The 21426-nt window shown below is 38.2% G+C and overlaps 1 protein-coding gene across 1 annotated transcript in view; it reads left to right on the top strand.

Moving 5' to 3' along the window:
* Positions 1-19780, top strand: part of AK9 (adenylate kinase 9) — a 96705-nt gene extending 76925 nt beyond the window's left edge. The window contains exons 32-41 of the mRNA XM_081139531.1: positions 4193-4406; positions 7074-7275; positions 8818-8964; positions 9070-9290; positions 13334-13530; positions 14630-14799; positions 15012-15110; positions 17361-17463; positions 18552-18666; positions 19057-19780. Of these exons, the coding sequence (XP_080995657.1) occupies positions 4193-4406; positions 7074-7275; positions 8818-8964; positions 9070-9290; positions 13334-13530; positions 14630-14799; positions 15012-15110; positions 17361-17463; positions 18552-18666; positions 19057-19259 (1671 nt within the window). The 3' untranslated portion in view covers positions 19260-19780. The remainder of the gene's footprint in view (positions 1-4192; positions 4407-7073; positions 7276-8817; positions 8965-9069; positions 9291-13333; positions 13531-14629; positions 14800-15011; positions 15111-17360; positions 17464-18551; positions 18667-19056) is intronic.
* The last annotated feature ends 1646 nt before the right edge of the window (positions 19781-21426 follow it).

The following is a 21426-nucleotide window of genomic DNA, read 5'->3' as shown; positions in this document are numbered from 1 at the left end:
AGGGAGAGAGAGAGAAATATTGATGTAAGAGAAACATTGATCAGATGCCTCCCACACATACACTGACTAGGGATCGAACAACCAGGGATCGAACCCACAACCTGGGTATGTGCCCTTCCTGGGAATTGAACCCAAGACCTTTTGGTGTAGGGACTTCACTCCAACCAACTGAGCAACACCAGCCAGGGCCAGTATCCTTTTGCCTTTCTAAAGTAGGAGAAGTAGTTTAAAGGTTTAATTTCTTTTATTTCTGTAGAGAAAACCCAGTTCCAACTTGGTTTTATCTTTGTAGCAGGAGAAGATGATAGTGGAAATATTTTCAAACTAAACATCTAGAGAGCTGAAGTCTGATACTAATTTGCTGTCTAATTTTTTCGGCAAGACATTTAACCTTTTTTATTCTGTTTCCTCACCTGTAAGATGGAAGAATAATGCCACCAAGCCACTGTGATCAGATGTAAGAGTATAAAGTCCTCTGGAAAGTGTGAGACACAACGCAAAATGAGCCATCAGTGTTAATAACAAAATTATTTCTAAGTACTGTATTTTTATGCATTGTTTACAAATAGATTTAATCCAGCTGGAATTCAATAACTTCAATTGTGGGATGATGTTTTTAATTCTAATTTTTTTTAAATTTGCAGTTGACATTCAATATTATATTAGTTCCAGGTGTACAGCATAGTGGTTAGACATTTATGTAACTTACAAAGTGATTCCCCCAATAAGTCTGGTACCCGCCTGACATCATACATAGTTATTTCAGTATTATTTACTATATTCCCTATGCTATAATTTACATCCCTGTGACTACTTTGTAGCTGCCAATTTGTACTTCTTAATCCCTTTACCTTTCTCCCCCAGCTCTCCAACTCCCTCCTCACATCTTGCAACCATCAGTTTGTTCTCTGTTTCTATGAGTTTGTTTCTGTTTTGTTTGTTCATTATTTTGTTTTTTAGATTCTCTATATAAGTGAAATCATTTGTTATTTGTCTTTCTCTGTCTGATTTATTTCACTTAGAAAAATACCCTCTAGGTCACAAATGGTAAGATTTCAATTTTTAATGGTGGAGTAATATTTCACTGTGTATATGTACCGCATCTTCTTTATCCAGTTGTCTATTGACGAGCACTTTGGTTGCTTTCATATATTGGCTATTGTAAATAATGCTGCATATATCTTTTTGAATTAGTGTTTTGGATTTCTTTAGATAAATGTCCAGAAGTGGGATCAATGGGTCATAAGGTAGTTCTGTTTTTAATTTTTTGAGGAATCTCCATACTGTTTTCCACAGTGGCTGCACCAGTTTGCAATCCCACCAACAGTGCACGAGGGTTCCGTTTTCTACATGTCCTCACCAACACTTGTTGTTTGATGATTTATTGATGATAGCCAGGATGGTTTTCAACAAATCTTAACCAGGAACATGCCAGCCACTGTCTAGTCCCTAGGAATAAAGTAGTGAACAAAAAAGACAACGTTTCTGCCCTGGCCAGTTTGGCTCAGTGGATAGAACGTTGGCCCACAGACTGAAGGGTCCCAGGTTTGATTCCGGCCAAGGGCATGTACTTCAATTGCAGGCTCAATCTCCAGCCCTGGTTGGGCACGTGCAGGAGGCAGCCAATCAGTGTGTCTCTCTCACATCGATATTTCTCTCTGTCTCTGTCTCTCCCACACTCTTTGAAAAGCAATGGAAAAAATATCCTCAGGTGAGGATTAAAAAAAAAAAGACATGGTTTCTTCTATTGTGGAGCTTATATTCTAATTAGGTTGGGGAAGGGTATTTAATAAATCAACAGATTCTTGTCAGATAGCATTAAGCACTATAAAGACAATAAAAGAACATCATCTAGTAGTGATTTACTCAACCAGGTTACCTTTATATTTCTATCGGTGATGTAGCACAGTGGAGAAGACCATTGCCTCTGGAGCCAGACTGCCTGAGTTCAAAACCACCGCTTACTAGCCGAGTGAACTTGAAGAAATGACTTAACCTCTTTGATCATTCCCATTAATACAGTGGAAATAAGAATAGTCCCTACCTTAAAATATTATTACAGTGATTAAATGAGTTAATTACTATAAAGTGCTTACAACAGTGCTTGGTTTTTTGTAAGTACTCAATGAGTTGTTATTAATATATTTTATTATTACTGGTCACTGATAAAAAGTATTTTGGTGGATAGGTCCAGATGAAGCCATGTGCATGTTACTTGAAACCTCCTTCTTGGTTGATATTGACAGTTTCAATTATACTTAATTGTGCTGTCTTCTTTATCTTAACCATAAGAGAAACCTTTTCAAACATCATGCTAAAGTATAAAAATACTGTGACAGTTTCCTCCATAGAGAATTGAATAGAGTTAAGCATGTATTAGAATCACCTGGAAAGCTTATGAAAAATAGACATGCCCTAATGTTCTCTCTGAGATAGGTAAGATAGGGAAGGAAGCAGACAAAAGTCAGAAGCCTATTTAGGGGGAAAAAGGAGCCCATGTCCAGACATACTTAGGACTGTACAAAAATGCCTTGTGGAGAAATGAGTGCATGGTCATAGGAAGGGTTTAAGCATATAAGGAATCATTTGTCAGGGCTGTTAAGAATCTTTCTTGGCACCTGACAATTTGATATTTCTGATTTGATGACACCATGAGTATTAGTGTCATCCTACTGTAAGGATTCACACTTAATTTGGGAATTTGAAATGGAACCATTGAAGTTTCAGCTTTTCTTTTATTACCAAGTATAAAACATAGACCAGACATTCCCACCCCATTCCTGAGTTTCCCCCTATCCAATCACTTTTTCCCAGCCATGAATATCACTCCAGCCCAAGAACCATAATGTTGACAATACCATTGACTGCTGACAACTGTCCTGGTGTAGCTCTAGGGAAGGAATGATGTTACCATACTGTTTCACATCGACTCCAGGGTGGCTGATGCTTGGCCATCTGATGCTGTAAAAAATACATACCTAGCACCAATTATACCCAGCTCTCATCACCACCAATGCAAAGATGTGGGACTACTGTCCCACTCCATTCCTTCCGTACACCTTAGGCTGCCTTTTAAGTGGACTTTTTCCTTTTGTGGCTGCTATTGATTATGTGAGTGGGATTTTGTCTGTATAAAAATATGGGAAAGAAGTCTGTGGGATTTGTCCTACCAGAATACCCTAAAAGATAACCCAGGCCCCCACCTGTCTACTCAGGCTGCCATAACAGAATACCACAGACTGGTGGCTTCAACAGCAGAAGTTTATTTTCTCACAGTTCTAGATACTAAAAGTCTAAGACCAAGGTGCAAGCAGGGATGGTTTTCTGGTGAGGCCTCCCTTTCTGGTTTGCTGATGACCACTTCTCCCTATGTCCTCACACAGCCTTTCCTCTGTGCTCATGCACTCCCGGTTTCTCTTCCTCTTCCTATAAGGACACCAGTCCTGTTGGTTTAAGGCCCCACTCTTATGACTCATTTAACCTTAATTACTTCCTTAAAGGCCTGTCTCCATATACAGTAACTTTGGATGGTAGGCTTTTGACCTATGCATTTGGGGGAACACATTTCCATCCATAACATTATGTTAGGAATGGACCTATGTGTAAAGATAAATTTGCCCATGAATATATCCAAACAACTTCATACTCCTTGGCAGAAACATTGAATATACACACTAAAGACATTATAAAGGAGCCCTAGCTGGTTTGGCTCAGTGGTTACGAGTGTCGGCCTGTGGACTGAAGGGTCCCTGGTTTGATTCTGGCCAACGGCACGTGCCTCGGTTGCAGGCTCGATTCCCAGGCCCCAGCATGTGCGGGAGGCAACCAATTGATGTGTCTCTCTCACATCGATGTTTCTCTCTCCCTCCCTCTCCCTCTCTCCCTTCTACTCTCTGAAAAGCAATAGAAAAATTATCCTCAGGTGAGGATTAAAAAAAAAAAAGGCATCATCATATAGGAAATCAAAGAACTATAGTAGTCATAAACTGAAAGCCTTTTAAGAAAAATGACGTATGAGTATAACATAATTTGTTTTTTTACACAGGTTTTTAATATTAATGTTTTATTATAATTATTTTTCTTATTCTATAAGAAAGTCTTGTTTTACAAATTCTTTTATTTTTAAATATATTTGGGGAAATGCTGTATAAATTAAAGCTAACTTCCAAATTTAATTGTGCATATATTACAGCTAAGTGAAGGAGAGACAATCAAGTCAACTGAAAATTCAGAGAATCCAGTTTATCCTGTAATCCACCGTCAGTATATTTACTTTTTATCTAGTAAGGAAACTAAAGAAAAATTTATGAAGAACCCCATAAAATATATTCGCCAACCCAAACCTAAGCCTAATATGCCCATTAAGATTGCAATTGTGGGGCCTCCAAAATCTGGGAAAACTACAGGTAAGGATGTGTTTGCCTTTGTTACCCATAAGCATAAAAGAATCCCCTGAAAAGTAGTGCCACTTCTCCAGGAAACCAAGTAATCAGATTGACTCAGAAAGAGATAGAAAACCTAAATAGGCCAATAACCATTGGAGAGAAAGCATTCAAAAACATAGCTCTACTCCAAAACACCCCAGGATCATATGGTTTTAGAGGAAAATTATAGCAAACTTTCAAAGGGTTAGAAACTCAAGAGATCCTTCCTGTGTTGTGTTTTTTAATCCTCACCCAAGGATATGCTTACTGATTTTAGACAGAGGGCAAGGGAGGAAGAGGGGGTGGAGAGAGAGAGATTGATGTGAGAGAGAACATTGATTCATTGGATTGAACCTGCAACCTAGGTATGTGCCCTGACCAGGAATCAAACCCCCAACCTTTTGGTATGAGAGACGATGCTCCAACCAACTGAGCCACACCAGCCAGGCCTCCATTCTGTGTTGTTGTTTTTAATGTGTTTTTATTGATTTTAAAAGGGAGGAAGGGAGAGGGAGAGAGAGAAACATTAATGTGAAAGAGAAACATTGATTGGCTGCCTCCTGCACGCACCCCCACCAGGGATCAGGCCTGAAACCCTGGCATGTCCCTGACCAGGAATCAAACCAGCGACCTTTCAGTGCACAGGGCGATGATCAATCAGTTGAGCCACACCAGCCAGGCCTTCCTATGTTTTTATAGGCTTTTCCAGATCAGGGGAAAGACAGCTTCCTGATGTATTTTAAATTTTGTTTTCTTAAGGACTATGGTCCATATAGTCTAAAACGAATAAAGAATACAAATTCATTTTTAAGTTAGCATAATCCTGATATCAAAACCTAACAAAAATAGTATAAGAAAAGAAATTACAAGCTAATATAACATAAACATAGTCAAATGACAGTATATTAAGATTATATTAGCATAAAAATTATATTCAAACATTTTGTAAGTATAACCTATTGTATTAATAGTTTAAAGAGTACAAATCTATCATAGTAATTGCTGCTGAACTGAATAAGGCATTTAGTAAACCATTCTTACAGTGTTTGAATTTTGTATAACTGTGTGTGTGTGTGTGTGTGTTGTGTTTAAAGGCAAGTAGTCTAACAACAGGTTGCTGTAGTATTTCAAATTGACATGGTAACATGAACAGTTGTTGTGGCAAGAAGAATAGAATGGAAAGGACAGATATAGGAGATATTTAAAAGGAAAACAATGGACTTAATGACTCATAGCATAGAGAATGAGGGAAGAGAGAGGTCAAAGATCAATTTGTCAACAGGAAAAATAAATGAGAGTTTTGTGCTCCACCTCAGCAGTTGAAGTTTGTTTTGCCCACTTAAATTTCTTAACACAACAAGAGCCTTCAATAGTCATACTCTAAATGTTCACAGAGATAATGATATTTCCCAAATGAGCAAAACATTGACATTCAAAATAAGATACCACCACCACAGCAAAAAATTAAAATGGAGACAAGACTATCAGATTTCTCATTCCTTGTGGAAGTAGAGGTTAATTCTTTAACAAAATGTCAAACTGTAAAAGCTTGATTATTTTTAGAACATTAAAAAAGTAGGTCTGATTCCAGCATTTGTGGCAAAACTGCAGCTCTCACAGAGGTTTCCCTTTCAGGTGATCTTAACTATAGTCAGTTAATCTGAATTCCTGTGAGATGAGATGGGCTCTCTCAGTGTCCTCTACACATGGCTGTCTCCAGACAGTGATGAGGCAAGGTATATAGACTCTGACAGAGCATGCCCACATTTAATACTAGTTCCTGGGAGCCATTGCTTGGTCTCAGTCAGGAGAAGCATAGGTGAGTCTTCTTCCAACCTATGGCAACATTTACGTGACCTTGGACAAATCATTCTATTTAATTGGGCTTCAGTTGTCTCATGTATCAAATTGGAATTTCAATATTCATTCTACCCATTAGGTGGAATAGTTGAAAATATCAAATAAAGTCACAGAAGCAAAATTGCCTCATATGCTGTAAAATGTCTAGTGTGCCATTATAATTTTAAAAAATTGTTTCCTGCCCAGCCGGGTGTGGCTCAGCCGTTGAGGGGTTGAACATCAGCCTAGGATCCAGGAGATCACGATTCAGTTTCCGGTCAGGGCACATGCCTGGGTTGCGGGCTCGATTCCCAGTCGGGGGTGTGCAGGAGGCAGCCGATCAATGACTCTTTCATCATTAATGTTTCTATCTCTCTCTCTCCCTCTCCCTTCCTCTCTCTGAAATCAATAAAGATACTTTTTTTTTGTTTTGTTTCCTAGAGGATTAACTGAGTTGTTTTGGACATAATACCAAATGTTAATAGTATACATAGGATGTAAAGCTCTCAATAATTTTGCTACCTCATGTAAAGAAGGCAGAGAAAACTTCAATGTTGGTTGGGTTATGAGAAAAACCCACAGAGTTGGCTCAGTACCCACCCAGATCTATCAGCCACATACCTGAAGTAGTAATAATCATTGACCTTTGACATTATTAATTTAGTAAAATGTAGCAATTTTAATTCTCAAAATTTCTTTGAGAAATGTGGCGATTAGTTTGCTGTTGATATTAAGTGACCAGAATCTACAGCTAAGGTTAACTGATGGATTTGTGATATGGAGTAAGGTTAATGTTTTAATGTTTTTCAGTTGCCAAAAAAATTTCAAGTGAATATGGTTTAAAGCTTTTGTCCATAGGCAAAGCTTTGCGTTATGTGTTAACCAACCAACCAGACACAGAGCTGGCACTTATGTTAAATTGGCATCTTCATAAAGGAATGACAGTACCTGATAAACTGGCTATTGAAGCCTTAGAAATATCTCTGTTGGAAAGTGCATGTAATACTGCAGGGTAAGTGGGGAACTTGAGGGGGTGGTTAACTCTTTCAAGAAATTATTCACTGGAATTTAAAACACCTTACGTAGGGTTTAAAGCTCTGTAAAAGGTGTGATCTGCTTGTCAAACTTTGGGCACCTATATGGTTACATATTTTAATTTTCTGTCAAGCTAAAACTTGGTTTGAACACTCATATGCCAGAATAACAAGCCACTTTACTCTCTGCAGCAACCCTGAGTTGTCCTAAGGCCCTGGTCTTGAGCCCCAAGTCACTGATCTAGAATCCCTAATTTACTCAAAGCTGTTTTATGTTAGGAGCCTCCTTGCCCTTCCCTGCAGCTGGTCCTTAATCAAATCCTTGGACAGTTCTCCTAATTGCAGTTATGAGGGAGCAGATTCTGGGGTGTCAGATTATTCCCCAGAGAAGGCTCTGGGACTTATGCAAATTAAGTTACCTCCTCCCTGGGGTTCAGCCTTGCATACAAGAAATCTCAACAGTCCAGCCAGCGTGGCTCAGCCTTTGAGCATTGATCTATGATGCAGAAGATCTCTGTTCGTTTCCTGGTCAGGGCACATGTCCGGGTTGCAGACTTGATCCCCAGCAGGGGGCGTGCAGGAGGCAGCCAATCAGTGAGACTCTCATCTTTGATGTTTCTCTCTCTCTCTTCCTTGCCCTTCCTCTCTCTGAAATCAATAAAAATCTTTTTTTTAAAAAAAGAAATCTCAATAAAAGCAATCTTGGTTGAGTTCCAAAAATACCAGGAGAGTGACTACCTATTTACTCTGAATTTCTCTAATCCTGAGGCCCTCTTGAGTGACCCTTCACAGGACAGAGAAGCTGAACTATTCTCCATTAAAGACAATGACAAGGACATCCCCATACATTATCTATTAGGCTGGCCTAGCTAGGTTAACTTAAGATCCTCTCGGCCATGGAACGTAGAAGTAGTTAGTGCCTAGAGATTTGGCTGGAGAGCACTGAGGGAGGACATCCTGTTACTTAACTCCAAACCAGCCCTTCCTGATGACCATCAGCCAGAATTCCTCCCAGAATTTGCAAACAGCCTTTATTTCTCCTCTCAGTTTGATAGTAACACTCCCGTTACCTCAAACTGTTGGACTAACAAATTCTCCTTCATTTCTGCTCAGTGGCCTGATGGGTCCTGATCGCTTTATTCTCTCCCATATATTACAGGCCTCCTCTCACCAACTCTTTGTCTCCCCTTCCACACACCCCAGACTCCTCAATTGAATAACACAATATTCAGGGTATTATGTGTGTTATCTCTCGAATCTTGCCAAAACCTAGCTCTATAATGCTAAGTGTCTGAGTTCAGAGCTGTGCTCCTATGTATGCTGCCCTCCTCCTGGGCCTTGGGCTGACTGAGATTAAAAATATAGAGATAAAGAGAGCAGAGTGCAAAGAAGGTAAATCAGGTTACAGAAGGAAGAGCATGGGCCTAGTCTTGAAGAGATAGACTGGTTCTGGAAGGCAGGAAGGAAGGCATGAGGAAAAAGAAATCTGGAATTCTTATTTTCATGTTTCTCCTTGTTAGTGTTGTCATCGATGGATATCCTGTAACTAGTTATCAAGTGAGTCTCTTGGAAACCAGGTCAATAATCCCCCTGATCATCTTTGAGTTAGATGTGCCTTCCAAGGAGGTTTTCAAAAGATTGCTCCTAGAGAAAAAAAAGGAACAAAGGTAATGGATGTGATAAAAACAGTGATTAAGGAATGAACTTTAATCATCCAGAAAAAAAGTATGTTTTAAATAGCGTTTTCCATTCCTTCTCTATTTCTCTATTAGTTTGCCTTATCCATTACACAATAGCACACAGATTACAGCTGTCAAGAACTCAAAGTACCGCAAAAATGTTGTTGAGATTAGGCAATATTATCAAGAACAACATCAGAACTGGTATGTGATTGATGGATTTCACAGCAAATGGTGGGTGTGGAATGAAGTTATTAAGAACATTAAAGTGGTGCATAGATACATGCAGATATACCTGGAAAGAATAAAAGCAGGTAAGAAAAACAGTTAACTGTTAAACTAGAATAAAATATGAATTTAAAGTCTACACATGCATGGCTCATGTTACTATAATTCATTCAATTTGAACACTTGTTCCCACAATTTTAATCAGTATTTAAAATATATAGTACTATCCAATTTTTATGGGCATATATAGTTGTTCTAATAAATGACTTGCTACTCAAGCTATCATTTGAGTGCCCATGTGAACCTAGCACATAAGTAATACGTAGTTTCTCACTAGAAGAGTTTATGGTGTTTGCGATGCTATATAAGAAGCTAGTTTCAAGAATTGTAGTTATGTGAGGCAGTGGTCTGTGGAGTGACACTTGTCAAAATTTTGTTTAGAAATCTAGAATTAAAATTATTCCTACTGTTTACATTCACTATGGTATTATGTAAATGTTGAGTCTATAAAAAATTAAACTTGAGCACAAAATGTCTTTTCATCTACATTTGGAATCCATGAAAGAAAATGTTTGATTATATAGTCCTAGAAGTTTCTTGATTACACAAAACAGAGGAAAAATTATCTACACCTGATATCTCTAAAAACAGTGATGACTTCAAGCAGTTCATCTGTAGGGATCTCACAGACATCTGCGTAATGACTGTTTAACTTTGGAGATTAACTATAGAGTAGAAGATATAAAAAGGTATGAGAGCAATGTGACTAAGAATCTTGTACAAGATTGCAGGGAGAATACTAATGGTAAATATATCTTTGAATCTTGACTTGATTCATTATTTGGGCATAACTAGTATCTCTGGTTCCTGTTTATCTGCAGATTGGGAATTTGTTTTCACCTGAGTATTTATTGTAAGTCATAAGATAAGAATGCAATCGAAGGAAGAATTGAGTTTTTAGAAACCTACTCCCAATAAGTTTTAGATAGCATCACAAATTCCACAACAGACTTTGAAAGCAAAAATCATGTCTCATTTATTTTTCTGTTACCTTATCTCACCCTCCCTGCCTTAGATTGAGTTCCCTGGGAACAGACTCAAGATGAAAAATTATATGCAGAAACTTCATCAGAAAGTAGACTCGGGAGTAGGGATGTCTCTAATAGTGTCAACAATAAAAAATAAAAATAAATACAAAGAAGTCCATGAAAAAAGAAAGAAGTCTCAGGAGTAGAGTTGCCAGACTTAGAAAATAAAAATACAGGATGCCCAGTAAAACTTAAATTTCAGATAAACAACAAGTAAATTTTTAGTATACAGTACGCCTCAAATATTACATGAGACATACTGTATCTTGCCTGCCAACCCTTATCAGGAGATCCCCCTGTGGGGAAGTGAGGACAGTAGAATTGGGCAGAGGGAAAAACTAAACTACAGTGCAGTGGAAATGGAAGCCTCAGCAGATCCTATAGGAGGAGCATCAGAGCTTGGATGGATTTTCAGAATTTCCCAAATTGAGGAGAGGGACCAGGCTTTATATACTCCCATTGGCCTGTCATTGACCATAGGCCACTCTGGGAGGAGGTATAACTTGTGACCTAGGGGCAATTCCCAGTACAGCTCTGAGCCATCAGCAACCAATGTTCCCAGCAGCTGGGGGATAGGTTGTGTGAGCCCTGAAGAGGGATCTGGATGGGGCTCCATGGTATCCACTACATTATCCCAATATACTTGCCTCTGCCTTGAATAGTTTAATCTAATTGAAGTCTGCCCTCTTGCTCTTCTGCTTCAACTTGCACCTGATCATCTAGCCTGCACCCAGTTCTTTGAATTTAGTTTTGATTTTTTTCATTCTCCATTTCCTTTGCATGCTATTCAAATAATCCTCCCCGATCGAGGCCAAGCTTTACTCCACTGGAGTAAATGGAACAAGGTCAGGGCTAGAAGATTAAAGAGTCTTCCTCATTCTGCCACGTTTCAGAATAGAATATATTGATATTGTCAGATGTCATAAAGGATATCCCAAAAATCAGAAAAATAGATATTTAAGTGTCATTTAGGACTTGAAGTCAGGTGATTATAAATTACTAAATCTGTCGGGATTGGTGAGGTTCAGTACATCTGAGCTAAAGAGCAACCTAGTAATATATAGTATTGTAATACTGTAGTACCATATAGTGTAATGTTACAGCACTAGATACTACTATATACTTCAATAATACCATATAATATCATAAAACTGTACATTATAATACTTTAAAATAATATTATGCCACTGGTATTATAGTAGTATAATATTCTTTATAGGAAAGGGATATTGGAGCTTTTAAGTCTTTCATCTCTGTGTCATAAACAACAAATGGAATAGGGTGTTAGTTTGTCTATTGCTGCATAACAGATTATTCCAAAATTTAGCAGCTTAAAACAGCAGACACAGTTTCTGTGGGTCAGAAACCCAGGCACAGCATAACTGGGCCCTCTACTTGAGGGTCTCTCACAAGGCTACAATCAGGGTGTTAACAGGATTACGGTCTCATCTGGAGGCTCAGCTGGGAGCCTTACTCATGTGTTGTTAACAGGATTTTGTTTCTTGAGGATTGTTGGACTGTGGGCCTCAGTTCCTTGCTGGTGGTCAGCTAGAGGCCACACTCAGTTCCTTGCCATGTGGATCTTCCCAATATGGCAGCTTGCTTTACCAAGTGAAGAGCTGGGAAGGCAAGAAAGAGTGTCAACAAGACAGATATCACAGTCTTCTGTAACTGTTTTAGTTTCCTAGGGCTGCTGTAACAAAGTACCACAAGCTGGGTGGCTTAAACAACAGAAATGTATTCTCTCACAGTTCTGGAGGTTAGAAGCTTAAAATCAAAGTGTGACAGGACCAAAATATCTCTGAAGACCCTAGGAGAAAATTTGTTCCATGCCTTTCTCCCAGCTTCCAATGTTGTCAGGGATCCTCTGCATTCCTTGGCTTGTAGACACATCACTCTGATCCTGAGGATCATATTTATGTGTTTATACTATCACATAACTGCTTCATAATTTCATAGTTAGTTTAAGACCTTCCTAAGCATAATTTTAAAAAGGTAAAACCTTTCGCTGGTGATAGATACCATTAACAAAATATATTGGGGTCAAAATTTACTCATTATTACTGAGATGTATAAAAAAGTAATTTTATTTTTTATAATATCTCATATTGCTTTTGAGTCCTGATTCCAGTGGAGTATTGGGGAGAGAACTCTTAAACTTATCCATTGAAGGAACTTGGGCTCTTTCTTTTTAAAACAGACTCCTTAGGATAAACCTAATCGCTTTTGGATAAATGTTTCTTCACTTGTCTTGGGTGGCATCTAGGTGCAGGAGGAAGTTTGTGTTAGTAATATCATGTCAACAAACTATTTGCCCTTCCTAAAATCTATCCGTAGAAAAATAAAAAATATGAAGCAAATGAACAAGGTGTCCCAAAAAAATGTATACACACTTTAACAGCTGATAGCTCAATTTTGAAAATGAAATGTATTTTAATAAACACTGCCTTTATAATTATTCAAAGTGTGTGTATAAATTTTTTGGGACACCCTATATATGTGTGAATGGGTGTGTATATATACATGTACATGTACATACATGTGTGTGTATATTGTTAATAACATATATAATTTATAATAGCTAAGAATTAAAAACAACCAAAATGTCCAACAACAGATAAATGGTTAAGTAAACTATATTTATATTTATACAATGGAATACTATGAATCGATTAAAAATCATATAACCTGATGTGGAAAGGTGTCACAGAACACACCTAACTGATAAAAAAAGCAAGTTGCAGAATAAGGTTTACAGTATAGTGGCATAAACATAATATATGCAAAAAAATACACATATGTACATGCAACTGTATAGAAAAAGTCTGAAAGGATGCAGACAACAGTGGTTACCTTTTAGGCGGGACTGTGAGGACAGAGGTGTGAATACAAACTTCTACTTCCTACTCTATTGTTTGGAAATTTACAGTGTGTGTGTATTTCTATATTGCTGTGTTATTGACATTATTTTAATTTTTAAAATCATTGTGTTTTCTACCAAAAAAGTGCATTTATACTAATAGTTAATCTATTAATAATAGGGAAAGCTGCCTGTATTGACAAGCTGTGCATCACACCTCACGAACTGATTTCTCGCCTGGGCGAATTTGGACAGTTCTGCCCTGTCAGCCTGGCAGAATCATATGAATTAGTTGATTGCTCTTTAACTAAGTCCTTGGAATTTGCAGCCGAGTTCAGAGGGCATTATTATAAAATGTGTTCTCAGGAAAAACTGAATGTAAGTTTATTCCTAACTCCAAGTATTTACCAGGGAAAGAAAATTCTTGTCTCAGAATTCATCAAATAGAAAGGGGTGGGCACAGTTATGAACACCAGGCGCCGGAGACCAGGAGCCCCATTATTGAAACCTGTGGCTCTGGGACCAAAAAAAGCAACTCATAAGCCAGTCCTTAGACTGCATCCCAAACATATTTTAACATAAAGCAGAAGTTCAGGGTCATTGATGGGCCCTCAGGATGGGCCAGCTTAACAGGTAGGGAGACCCAATAGCAAATGTCACCAATGGAGAGGATGCTTGCTGAGCATCAGGGCTCAACCCACAGGAGGACATCTAGGGGATTCAGCTCCAAGAGTACAGAAGGGAAGTCAAAGTAGAAATGAAGCAATGTTTGCTGTGCTTTAAATTCTTTTCTATCACTAGAATTTTCTGTATACCTTATTTTTCTGTTTAATGGAACAGAATACAGATTTGTTCTAATATTATAATGTCTATAATTTGATGATATAAAATGGTTGGTAGTTGCAAACTAAACTGATGCCTCTGAACATTTTATTTTCCTCTGAAGAATTAAGAGATTTTTGATCACTTAATTAAGGACACATTTGTTTCTTTCTGCTTATTTAAATGATACTCACAGAATTTAAAAACCAGACGTGATATTGGAGATCATGTACCTGTTTTGCCCCCTCCATTTTATAGAGTGATAACTAAAGCTGACAAAGTTAGCTCACTTGGCAAAGGGCACACAAGTAGTTGATTATACTGCAGGACAGGAAGACAGGTGGGCAGGGGACTGTGTACTCTCCAGTGCCAGGCACATAGTAGAAGCTCAACAAATATTTTTGTAAGAATGCATGAGCGAGTGAGTGAGATAGATTAGAAGAGACCTTAGATGCGATCACTTGTGTGTTTTACTTTAAGGAACTTCCAGTCAGGGATGAAGTTATTGTAGTGCTGAAAGCAGCTCTCTGATGGTTTGAGGGACCAAGCATTACTTCTGAAAATGGAGAGAATACCAGAAGCGCCTCAGTGGGTTTTTGGTTGGCATAGTTCTCCTGGTTTAAATGGTTTTATTGCTGTAATCCTTTCTTCATAGGAATTTTTGGAGAACCCAGAATTATATGTGCCTCCATTAGCACCTCATCCACTCCCACCTGCCAACATGATCCCCAAAAGGCTGACACTGTCAGAGCTGAAGGAACAGTTCCCTAAGTGTGCTGAGCTCCAAAGCTACTGTCCAGTGACCTATAAGGATGGAAATCAAAGGCAAGTCCTCGTGGAAGTACAGGATGCTATCTCTACTCGGAATAAGAGGTTCATATAACAGTCTTAACATTGTGGTCAAAAGGTCACTATTGTTTAACTGGAGAATATTCTGTTTCTTCCTTGAGTTGCATAGGTAGAAGAAGAAAACATTTTGACATTTTATTTACACAGTACTGCATGTTAATTATACTATAGTTTTTTTCGTCTTTCAGATATGAAGCCCTAGTACCTGGTAACATTAACTATGCCTTAAAATATCGTGATCGTATATATATCTGTGAAAGTAGTGAAAAACTTGAGAAATTTTTGAGGTGAGACCATTCTCTAAGTCACATATTTCTTGAATATCTTCTATGTTCAGTGCACCGTGATGGACTGTATATGTGTGTGTGTGTGTACACACATGCACACACATGTACATATACATACACACACACACACATCATATATGATGGTGAATAAGGACTGGTCCCTGCTGTCCCAAAGCCTGAGGCTCAGAGGTAAAATAGAATGTAAGTACCTGATAAGAAAACAGAATGTAATGGGGTTTCGGGTGGGGAAGTGTCAGGATTTCTAGGAAGGTGTAGCCTAAAAGTCTGACTAGATTGTTTGTGTAAGACGTGAATGAGCAGTAGGAATTGGCCAGATGAAAGAAAAAGGGACAGGTTCTAACCAGAGGGACCTACAACCCTAGCCCAGGCGATCACAGAGCTACAAGAAATTCAGCATGGCTAGATGTGATGTGAAGAGGGAAAGGAGCAAGAGGTGAGGCTGGAGATAGTGAGCCAGGCCTGAGTGTAGAAGGTCAAGTAAAATCACCATAAATCATTTGGACTTGATTTGATGGGCAGTTTGAATACATTGACTGGATTTCAGTGCTATAATTAAATTTGCTTTGGAAAGAGACCATCATTGGAACACTGATAATCAATTGGCGGCGGGGATACCAGTTATGAGGCTGTTGGAGTTCAAAATAATATAACAAGTTTGAGGTCACCGATGAGGAGTAATGTGGGAAGAGCTGCATGCACAGGGCAAGCCCTGAGAAACACTGACAAATGAATGTCAGAAGGAGAGCTTACAAGGGAGAATGAAAAGGAAGAACCCACGGAGAAGTGAAAGGAGAGCCAGGAAGGGAGGCTCCGGGGGGCGAAGGGGAGAGCGTCTCTGGGAGAGTGTGGCCAGCAGGTTTAAATGCTGCTTAGAGGTGAAGCAAGACAAGATTTGAAGAGTGTGTCGGCTTTAGGTTATAACGGGTCATCAGTGATCTTGGCAAGAGTGGTTTGTCGAGTGAGGTGAGTAGAAGCCAATTACAGAGTGCCAGGGAGTAGATGCAAGGTGGCAAATTAAGACCTTGCCAGTAGCCCAAAGGTTACAAACACAGATGTTTACAGTGCCAGGAAGGTGATGTGAGTGAGGGCGGCAGGTTGGATGTGAAACAACAGGAAGTGGTGGGGACTGCTGCACACTAGACCACAGACACCCCAACTAACGGGAACAGCAGCTACTCTTCTATTGCCAGACGTTTCTGTTTTTCACAAGAAGTTGGAAACCAAATTTCTTTCCCTTTTTTCTAATTTTTAAGTGTCTGTGACTGATTCAAATCTTTTAAAAAATACTATGTGAATCAAATCACATCTGCAGATGGAATCTGTGCAGTAGTCTGTGATCTCTAGGGAAGCACACTGTTTGAAGAAGTGTAACTGTGAAAAGACATTAGTTGCTGGAAGATACATGAGATTGAAGGACTGAAGGTGGTTTTTCTTTTTTCTTCCCCCCCCCCCCAATGGGGGAGGTTTGAGCATGTTTAAAGGCAGATGCATGGGAAGATCCAATGCACGGGAAGGAAATGCCAAAGTTGAGAGTGAGAGAGAAACGCTATAGTAAGATATGTGGGGAGAGCCCGGCTGGGTATGGCTCAGCGGTTGAGCTTCGACCTAGGATCCAGGCGATCAGGGTTCAATTCCCCGTCAGGGCACATGCCCGGGTTGCGGGCTCGATCCCCAGTCGGGGGCATGCAAGAGGCAGCCGATCTATGACTCTCTCATCATTGATGTTTCTATCTCTCTCTCCCTCTCCTTTCCTCTCTCTGAAATCAATAAAGATATAATTTAAAAAAAAATTAAAATTAAAAAAAAGATATGTGGGGAGAGAGGAGAGTGGGGATCCAAAGTGTGGGTGGAGACTGATCTTAGGTGAGAGCTTCGCTGTGGAAAGAGGAGGCTGCTTGGGGCTTTGCTGGTCATAAGCAGTTGGGGGAGTTCCTTTTATTTATCTTCTCTTTGTACAGCATGGCATCTCTCTAGAGGGTTACTTGGGAGAGTTAGAAGTTTGAAGAGAATAAAGAAAATTGTATGTAATTGCTGTGAAAAAGAAGAAAACTGAGAATAGGCAAGCAGGGCTAGGGACCAAGCAAACGTGATGGTCATGAGTTTCTAGGAGCTGCAGTGGAGAAAACGGGTAATGAACTTTATCTTCTAGTTGTCTCTTGTATATCTACATTCCTACATACACAATGAGTATATCTGTGAGCATCCATCTAATGAACTTTGTGTTCCTAGGTTGCCACTGAAATACTGGAAGCAGAAGCTTCCATACAAACTTCCCCCGTTAAAGGAACCAATACATCTTACTAGTCTTCCCCTGCCTGGATATCTGGAACAGGTTCAGTAACACGATTTTCTATATATATATACATTAGAAGAGTACAACGATCTCTTCTTTAACAGTAATTTTTATTTTGGTAATGATGAAATTCAAGGCAGAGTTTTCTGATTTTAAGCTGCAGATCCACTTTTAACCTATTTGTTTATGGGTGGTTATGAAAATAAAATATGTGAAATAACTAGTTCCCAAATACCTACACTAAATTATTTACATTTGACATGCAGTTTGGTTCATATTTTGAATTTCAGTGTCTGTAAAACATTTTCGTATTTTGAAATGTACAGATTCAAGTGTCTAAGAGGCTTATTCCCCCCTTCAGAGTTGAATTATAGTGTTACTGAAGCTATCTACTGAAGTCACATTTTATTTATCTAAATGAAACTCTTTCTAAACATAGTAAAACACAACAGTAGCCAACCCCTGTTTTTAATTCTATAAAATAAATGTCCAGGGCACAATTTCATACCTTTCTCACAAAAATTCTTAACCACTTGTGTGTTTTTTTCAACTCTCCTAGATGTTTGGCCTTCAATCTGGTTTAATATCAAAATGTAAGATGAGGCTCACCCAGAGAAGGTGTTCTCCTAAAGGCCAAGTTTCATCAGGAGGGCCCTACACCTTCTTTGCCTGCTCAAGGCTCCAGAACCTTGACTGCAGTGATCTCTGTGGTCTCTGAAAGTCCTTGTCAGGTGACCAAGGGTCCTGATAGTGGGAGGCAGTCTGGCCAGTTCTGAGCAATGGAAGCAGAGATGGGCCAAGACAACGCAAAGCCCAGTGTCCCCTTCTTTCTTCTTTAACTGTCTGCAATGGAATATGTGAAAGGTATAATAATAGAGAGCGCTGTATAATGATGCTCATGTAGCCATCACCTCGTTGGCACTAAACCAATGTATAATTTTCATTTTTCCTGACCAAACCTATTTTGGCTTTCTTTTATGTTGGCTAAGTGGTCATCTAACCATCTTTATAAGCCCCATTCCCAACCCCAGGAGGCTATTAGAGGTAAAGAATAGCCTCTTTATCTATTTGCCAGTAAGAAAAGAAACTCAAATATACATATGATTTAAATTGTTTTCTATCTGCAGGGTGTCGCAACTTCTCTAATTAAAGCAATGAACGCCGCAGGATGCTTAAAACCCAAATTTCCCTTCTTAAGTATAAAGAAATCTGCGCTACTCTATATAGCATTTCATCTAAAAGGTATGTCTTTTTTAGTGATATACTACTCAGAAGTAATTTAACACTAATTGTACTATTTATGGTAAATAGGATTGTTGAGCTGGGTTGGTCTCTTGAAAGCTGTGTGCGTGTGCGTGCAAGGGTGTGCGTGCAAATATTTTAATGAAAATACCAAAACTGAATTACTAGTTTTTAAAGTAGGGACTCTGAGTAATACAGTCAGCTCTCAAAAAGCCAGGCCATAGAGGAAGGTGAAAAGGAAATTATGATCTAGAATAGAATAATCCCCAAATTTTATTTGGGATTTGGATATCTTCTCAGCTCAATCACACACACAGTTCTCTTTCTCTGTGGTTTAATGATTTACTAACCTAACAGAAAATATTCACAAGTCTGTGAAATTTTCTACAGCCTTTAATCCCAAAGGTTCTGAATATACAAGAAAAAAGTATAAGAAGAAGATGGAGCAGTTTATAGAGAGATGTGAACTCATTACATACCTGAGTGCCAAGATGACCAGAAAATACAAGGAACCTCAGTTTAGACCCATTGACTTTGATCATAAATTACAGACCTTTCTCTCTCTCAGAAATATAGACCCAATTAATGAATAGTTTGCTTGGGTAACTGCAATGAGAATCTCAAGAGTTATCTGAATGGCATAGAGGGAAATAGATTGAAAACTGGGCCCTCTCTGATGAACTTCTCCCTTCTGAGTGCTATACCATGGCTGCCAGACCTCAAATGGACTCAAAGCTCTGCCATCCAGGAGGAGTGCTCTTCTGTAAACATAAGTTTTAATAGAATTTTAAACTTTATTGCTCTTTGCCTGAAATTTGATGCTGTAACAAAATGGCTATTCCATTTAGAATTCCATTTAGAGTATTTAGGTAATTCATTTTACTTAATAAATCTATTGTTCATTTTCCTTTTTAACATCAGTTGAAAAAAAACAGTCTTTGTTAAAGAAAATTACTCAGTAAGTGTTAGAAAGCTTCAAGAAACAAAATTAACATTGATATCAATAGCATAGAAATATTCGTTACACTTTTGAAATAAGGAGTTGTTTGTAAACTTTATGAACATAAGGTACTTTATCATTTTCCCAACAAAATAAACAGATTTTGAGATAACTAAATGGCTGCCTCTTTTCTTTTTCTTTAAGTATTCAAGGAAATATGCTTTATACATTATTTATAATTAGAAATCACCTGGACTTTTTAGAAGGATGAAATCTAGACTCTTATAGGACATTATCAAGAAGTATATGCAAGAGAGAAACTTACTAAATTGAATATGAGTGAGATTTTAAAAATAAGATTATCAATTTTTCAGCAGCAGCATAAGAAATTTAGAATATGAAGTAGCAAGATTGGTTCTTTAAAAAATAAAAAAATGCAACCTGTATAATCTTAGGTAAATCTAAATTTCTCTGAGCCTTTGTTTCTTAATCTCTAAAATTAGTGAGTTGGCTTTTTTCAGCTTTATTGAGGTAAAATTGACAGACAAAATTATATATACTTAAAGTGTACAAAATGGTGGTTTTGATATAGGTATACATTGTTAAATATTTACTACAATCAAATTAACACATCCATCCCCTCACATAATTACTGTGTGTGTGTGTGTGTGTGTGGTTAGAACACTTAAATTTCAAGTATACAGTACAGTATTATTAACTATAGTCACCATGGTGTACATTAGATCCTCAGAATTTATTCATCTTATAATTGAAAGTTTGTACCATTTGACTAATTTCTCCCCGTTTCTCTCATTCCCCAGCCCCTGGATGCTACCATACTACTCTCTGCTTCTATGAATTTGACCTTTTTAAAAATTAGATTCCACATATAAGTGTGGGGAGGGAGAGAGAAGGAACTTTCCTCTACCCTCAAGTTTATTTTCAGCTGGTCTAATAATTGAATCTACATGAGACAGATTAACAAAAGAAAATAACCAAATTTAGTTACATATGTATGTATGGGAACCCCATATACATGAGAGAGTCAGAGATCCCACATAGGTGAGAGGCTCAAGAACACAAAGTTAAAATGAGGTATAAATGGCATTTTGAGCTAGGGATGAGATAAGACACCTTGGGATTTCAAAGGGAAGGAAGGTCATTCACTGGACAATAAGAAAAACAGATATGCAGTAATTAGAAGTTTGCCCTGCTCTATATATAGGCCATAAAAAGGTATCTCTGGTAATAATTCTTACTATGAACAAGGCCCTTAATTTAAATTCTTCTAGGTAGTTGGTTGTGAGGAGCAAAAGCAGAACTTTCTCTTGAGCCCGCAGGGTCTTGGTTGCCTTTAGCTCAAAATAATACACAAACCACGGAGGCACATCTTGGGCTGACTCATTCTGAACCACTACAAAGTGCTACCATACAGTATTTGCCGTTCTCTGTCTGGCTTGTTTCACTTAGCATAATGTCTTTCATGTTCATCCATATTGTCTTTGATTCCTTATAATTTCAACACTCCACTCTCTCTAAAAAAATCAATGGAAAAAATACCCTTGGGTGGGAATTAAAAAAAAATTTTTTTAAAGAATACTGTTTTCTTAAAATAAGTAAATAAAATGCATTTCATTTTCAAAATTGAGCTATCAGCTGTTAAAGTGTATATACATTTTTGGGGGGACACCTCGTATATCTAGCTGTGTATTTCTTTTTTGTTTAGCCTTCTTGGAATTTGTTATGCTTCCCAAATCTATAGATTTGTGTTTTGTACCAGTTCTGGGACATTCTCATTATTATCTTTAACAATTATGTCT

This window comes from Miniopterus schreibersii (genome assembly GCF_964146895.1).
Source record: "Miniopterus schreibersii genome assembly, chromosome: 6".
Lineage (NCBI taxonomy): Eukaryota > Metazoa > Chordata > Mammalia > Chiroptera > Miniopteridae > Miniopterus > Miniopterus schreibersii.
This window is presented reverse-complemented; position numbering and strand designations above follow the sequence as displayed.